At 34.4% G+C, this 6,000-nt stretch overlaps 1 protein-coding gene across 2 annotated transcripts in view; it reads right to left on the bottom strand.

The window, feature by feature from the left end:
• Nucleotides 1-3,957, bottom strand: part of LOC105043687 (3-deoxy-manno-octulosonate cytidylyltransferase, mitochondrial) — an 11,836-nt gene extending 7,879 nt beyond the window's left edge. Inside the window, exons 1-4 of one of the 2 annotated variants that reach the window (XM_010921350.4) lie at nucleotides 3,567-3,957; nucleotides 2,810-2,855; nucleotides 1,876-1,962; nucleotides 1,667-1,794 (exon numbers count right to left, since the gene is read on the bottom strand). In XM_010921350.4, coding sequence (XP_010919652.1) covers nucleotides 1,667-1,794; nucleotides 1,876-1,962; nucleotides 2,810-2,855; nucleotides 3,567-3,800 — 495 coding nt within the window. In that variant the 5' untranslated portion in view covers nucleotides 3,801-3,957. The remainder of the gene's footprint in view (nucleotides 1-1,666; nucleotides 1,795-1,875; nucleotides 1,963-2,809; nucleotides 2,856-3,566) is intronic. The other variant, XM_010921357.4, reaches the window with a different exon arrangement.
• Nucleotides 3,958-6,000: the final 2,043 nt, after the last annotated feature.

Here is a 6,000-nt window from a genome sequence, read left to right as displayed (position 1 = left end):
TACCTCTGTTTTTGTTACCCTTTGAGAACATGTACTAAAGTTAGCTTGACAGCATTTGAGCTAAACATACCTAACCACAAGAATAGGTTGATTCCTCTATTGAGACGCTTTCTTAAACTGGATCCCATAAAGTTTAAAATCAAGTAATACTAGAAGCAGGTTGTATATGCTTAACATACAACATGGTTCCACAGGAACTAAGTACCATGAATGTGAGGATAATCAACCAGCTAGTCAAGAGAACAGACAACAAACTCTAAGATTTCTTACAATCAGGAAGACTACTCACAAATATGCAGCTTTCCTGTAAAAGAATTGTTTTTTTGGAACTAACATATGGAAAGGAAAATTGACACCTAGAACATGAAGAAATTATCATAAATAACAATCTTGCTCTACACCAAGAACGAGAATGATGCCTACCATCACAACTGTCATATCTGGCATAATTCTTAGTTGGCCAAAGATATACACATTATGCCATTTACCAACCTTTTAACTCCCAATTGCCAATTACCAGTCCTTTCCCATTTGTTCGATCTTCCTTCTTTTCATTGTTTTTCTCCTTCTTTTTAATTTGCAGAAATTTATTTTCCTTTTGAGAAGAAATAGTGACTAAAGATGACGACAATCCAAGCCTAGATGGAAACATAGGATAACAAGCCCTATCTTTTAGTGGTGTTAATGCATAATAAGATTAAGAAAAATCAGCAGTGTAGAAGGCAAAAGAGAAGCTTACACATAACTTTTGAGATAAACTTTTCTCAGTTTATGAGAAACCAAACATAGCTTTAAATTAATTAGCTGACTGGAAACAGGAAAATGTATTCAAGGAAGAAGCCGAATCTAACAAAAGATCATGAATGTCTGCTCATAGCTGTAGCTGCTAGAAATAACGATCCAGAATTCAGTCAGTTTCCATCAAATTTGTGATATCATATTATGTCCTTTGTTTCAATGAAGAAAACATGATCCAAGATGCAAGCTGTAATCATACAAGCATGTGAGAAAGTGTGTGTGTGTGTGTGTGAGAGAGAGAGAGAGAGAGAGAGAGAGAAAACAAGAACAGAAAAAGAGGGAGCCCCAAGTGCAAAAGTTAGCACCCAGATCAGATAAACAAAATGCAATAGCAAACCCGATCCTATCAACCAAACAAAAAGTAAAGTTCATTCATGGAATGGTAATGCACACATTATAGAGATAGCTCTCTTTCTTTTCTTTCTTTCCCCCCCCCCCTTTTTTTTCCCTCTAGAGAGATAGGTCAAGTTTACTGACGCCAAACTTCATAAAATATCAAAAAATGGAGAGGATGTTCACTTAAAGGAAAGGAGGGGAGGTGGGGGAGAAAGAAGTTGATATTCATCACTGAAGTGCAGTTGCAGGTACCTTATATGTATTGGTTTAAAGGTAGAATGCAGATCTAGTTTACTTGTTTATTTCGATTCTATTTTCAAGGTTGATTTTAGAACAATTTATTCCTGTCCTGGTGTGTTTTCTGAAAATAAACAAATCCTATTAATATTGACATGGTTAGCATAGGCAGCACAGGAGAAGTTGCTGCTCCCCTAATTTTCTGCAATATAACAGCTCCCAAAAATTCAGAAACATCTAACACAACATATACATAAATAAAGAAAAGAAACTCAGCCATAAATGTGCAACTAACCACCTGCAAAGCTCTAACAATGCCATCTATTATATCCGGTTCAAGAAGAGGCTCATCTCCTTGGATATTGACAACAATATCATAATGTTTTCCAAGCTTTAGAAGTGCTTCATTGCAGCGTTCAGTTCCTGCAGATAAAATAAAGCTTATGATAATATATAAGTAGATTTACTTATATGAAAAAACAGTAAAAGAAAACAAGAAGTTACCATTTCGGCATGATTCTGATGTCATTATCACATCAGCTCCAAATCCTCTACAACATTCTGCAATCCTCTCATCATCCGTTGCCACAACTAGTGTCAAAGAGGGAAAAATTACTGGGGTAAAGTAAACAAAGTAAAGCATCGAACTGAAAGAGATGTTCAGATGCTGCATAGCTCAAGAGAGACAGCTTAGCTCATCAGTAGATAGCCTAGGCTTTTTCCTAGTTACTCATGCCATAATTAGAATGGGTGATGGCACAGAAAATAAATTTGGTATCCTTAGATACTGATAAATCACTACCGTTGTATGTAAATTATTGTTTGTTAAACTAGATAGGATTTTTATTAGATTGATGTATTTCTTAATTTATATCCTTTGTTCTTTAATGATGGTACGTTTCCTCATCTCTTCAATCTTCACTTATTTTTATCTATGAGGTCAAGCTTGAACACTGCTATGTTCATAATCCCAAGTTTCACACCTCTCCTGGTAACAAACGTCAAATGTCCGACAACATCTAATGAAACCTTCATTTCTCTTCCCTGCTGAGCAAAAGAAATTCACCCATGAGTTTCTTTCTATGCCCGAAGACAGATGTAGGATAATTTAAAACAATATACAGTCATGGTTTAGACTTCATATAACAATTATTTTACTCAATGGAAGAACGAGTTCTATGATCAAGCAATCTTTCAGCTTTTCTATTTTGTTACGTACTGACTCATATTGCTTCTTCTTAATCAATTATCATGTCATTTATTAGCAAATAATAATATTAAGCTGCTGAGCTGCAGTATCATTACATATTGATTAAAAATAGGAGCTTGGTCATCTGTTAGGTGGTCCATCCAATGGCTAAATGTAGTTGTCCAAATACAAACTGCACCATGTATAGTATTATACTATTATTGGCATCATACAAGTATTCATACTTACCAATATGGTCCAAAGTAGAAGCCAACTTTGCTCTCTCCCATGTTCTCTGTAAAGCCACTCCGTGGAGTCAGTGGAACAGAACAGTCACAACTCACAACTCATTCAGTAGATACTATCAGAAAAAATACAAATGAAGGTGAAGGCACAAATTTTATATCTGCAGCAAGGCACTAGAGCATTATTGTAATTGTGGAATCTCCAATAATACCATGAATCATGATGGAACAAAGATACACAGATCTGCCAAATATTAGAGATCAGCTGAATCAAATTATTCCAAAACCCTCATGTTACTACATCGAATTCATAGAACAATAATTCTGAATAATATCATTTAAATATTATTTTTATATCAAATTTAGAAAACAAAAAGGGACATATTTATCCACGTTGGCCTTTTTCTTTGCACGATTAGTTCATGAATAGGAAAGCATTAACTCTGTTTGCAGTAAACCAATCAAAAATTATTCACATCACTGTAACGAAACATCAGCAAAGACGAGGGCTTGCGAAGCTCGCTCCATAAATCAAATTCCACAAAAAAAAAAAAAAGAAAAAAAAGGAGCGACTCCACCTGATATTTGTAGCTGCATTTCCCTACATAGGATAAGCAAGCAACACGCTTTTTTCTCCTTTTTCACACATTAAAATCTATGAAGCAAGCACTGAACAACCAAAAACTCTCAATCATCTCAGTAAAATGAAGACGAGAACCTCAACCAAAACACTACATCAAACCGTAGAATGGATCTCGAACCTGGATCATGGGCTTCCCAAGAATATGGACCAGGGGTTTCCCCTCGAATCGCGAGGAAGCGAACCGCGCAGGGATGATCCCCACCACCCGACTCCGGCCCTTCCTGAACCACTTGAAATATGCTGCCGCGTGGGCACCCACCGCCACCGCCGCGCCGGCTACCAGCGCGTGGACTATCCAGGCCCGGCCGCTCGTCGCCGACGACGACTCCGACGAGGGGGAGCAAATCGCCATCTATTCCTCCACTCTACCGGCAAATACTCGAATTTTCAGAACAAAAAGTCTCAGACCTGGCAAGGGAACAATAATAGGAGAGATTGGTGGAGAAAATGTCCTCGGATCCAAGTTCACATGGAGGCTTGTCATCGGTCCCGAGGTGTCGGTAGTCCACCCATGTCGTCTCCTGCTATAATTGTCTCTAGGATGTAAGCTGGACGAGAAAACGATTTTTCTTACTAATATAATATTACAAAGTACGAATAATTGATCGAAAATAAATGAGCCGCGATCCTCTCCGGCCCGGGTTTGAATGGGAAAGGTCCAACCATGTACCATACATCACGTACCATCCATCTCTTAATGAATGACCGGTGATTGTATCCTTTGTCTTTCTCTATCTTTCTGTTGCAGAATGCTTCCACTCTGTCCTCTCTTTTTTTTTCCTTTCGATGGAGTGCAAGTCTACTTAATCATTGACCGTTTCGTGATCAATAAACGTTATATGATGTAGAGAACTGAATCGCTTGTTCAAACCTGAACTCATGGATCTGTGCTCGTATGAATGTATTACTATTTTTGATGTCATATCAGACGAATTTTATCAAAGATATTGAATTCGGCATTCAATTTAGAATTTCTTAGATATTGAATTTTTGGGGTAAATTCTATACGCTTGATTGAAATCGAACAGGTAAGGATTTGGCATCAATCCAGGATCATCAAAATAAGGACAAGTCCACGACTGAAACTTTGAATCGAATTGTGTGATTCCATACCACTTTATACAGGGAGCGGGGGTTCAATTTTGCGTCATATCGACCTTCATCTCGCCCGTTCTTAAGTTAATATCCCGGTACCACGAGCACTAGACATGCTCAAAGCTCTGAGCGCCAGCTCGTGCGTAGCAGCGTAGGGGTAGAAGAGACGGTAGTCTCTATCACTCGGCTGTCACGCAAATAGAATGATTTATTCTGATTTACGGCAAACAGGGTCACCAAATACTTGCCACTTAGTTGTTTATTCGCCCATTTAATTGGTTAATGCATCATTTTTTTTTTTTTTCTTTTGGTAAAGTATACACCAAAGCTCTTGGGATAGGATTATGGGACTCCAAATTTTTCGAGTCCGTCGGCTAAACTTAAAATTCGTTTGATTTATGAAAAAAAAATTTCAAAAAATTATTTTTTAAAAAATTATTTTTTAAAAATAAAATTTTAATATATTTAATTGATCATAAAAAAATAATTTATTACAGAATAGTTTATATTTGATTGAGCATCTATTTTCTTAAAAAAACTATGTAAGATATCTATTATACCCTTCGTAGATAGAAGATTATATTTTTTTTCGTTCATAAATATTATATAAATATTAATATTATATTTATATTAATATAAATATAATATTAATATATTATATAATATAATATTAGACTATAATAATTAATCTTAATAATATAATACTAATATATATTAATATAATATTAATATTTTAATATAATAAATTTATTAATATAGATATAAATATTATATTATATTAATATAACTATTATATTAATATTAATAAAAATATTATATTAGTATAAATATTAAAATATTATTAAAATATTATAAATATTATAATATTAATATTTTATCCATATAAATATTAATATAATATTATATCACTATGTAGTATTTTATCCTAACCATCTATTGATATTTTGTAAAATCTTAGCTATAGTTTTAAAAGATATTTTAGAAAAAAAAAAATAGCAATACTTTCCATCGAAGTGCCAAAATTTATCTCTTTCATAAATTTTTATTTTTTATAAAATATAAATAATATTTTTTTATAAAAATAAATTTTTTTATTATTTTTTATTTTAAAATTTTAATCAAATAAAAAATTTACTTTTCAAAAAATATTTCATTCTTCCTTCACTTCCATCAATCAATTAATCAAATCAATGCTGGGCGTTGATAGAACGATGGTGGCGCATGCATGAGCTGCCGCCACCGGTAAAAAACAAAATATGGTGGGGCTAGGAAGCTTTTGATCTCTGGCATCTTGCTCTTTATGTGATCTCACTTGAAAAGTTCATTGGCCCCGACGTGTCGGCTCCTAATGCTAGGTTTGGATGAGAAAGGATTTCGTTAAAAAGAGATGCTAGAAAGTTAACTTAGCTCATGTTAGTTGTTTTAGTGTTCCCTTGCTAGGAATAATCTACTATGTG

The sequence above is a fragment of the Elaeis guineensis genome, chromosome 2 (genome assembly GCF_000442705.2).
Source record: "Elaeis guineensis isolate ETL-2024a chromosome 2, EG11, whole genome shotgun sequence".
Lineage (NCBI taxonomy): Eukaryota > Viridiplantae > Streptophyta > Magnoliopsida > Arecales > Arecaceae > Elaeis > Elaeis guineensis.
Note: the sequence above shows the minus strand (reverse complement) of the source record. Positions and strands in the feature narration are given on the sequence as shown.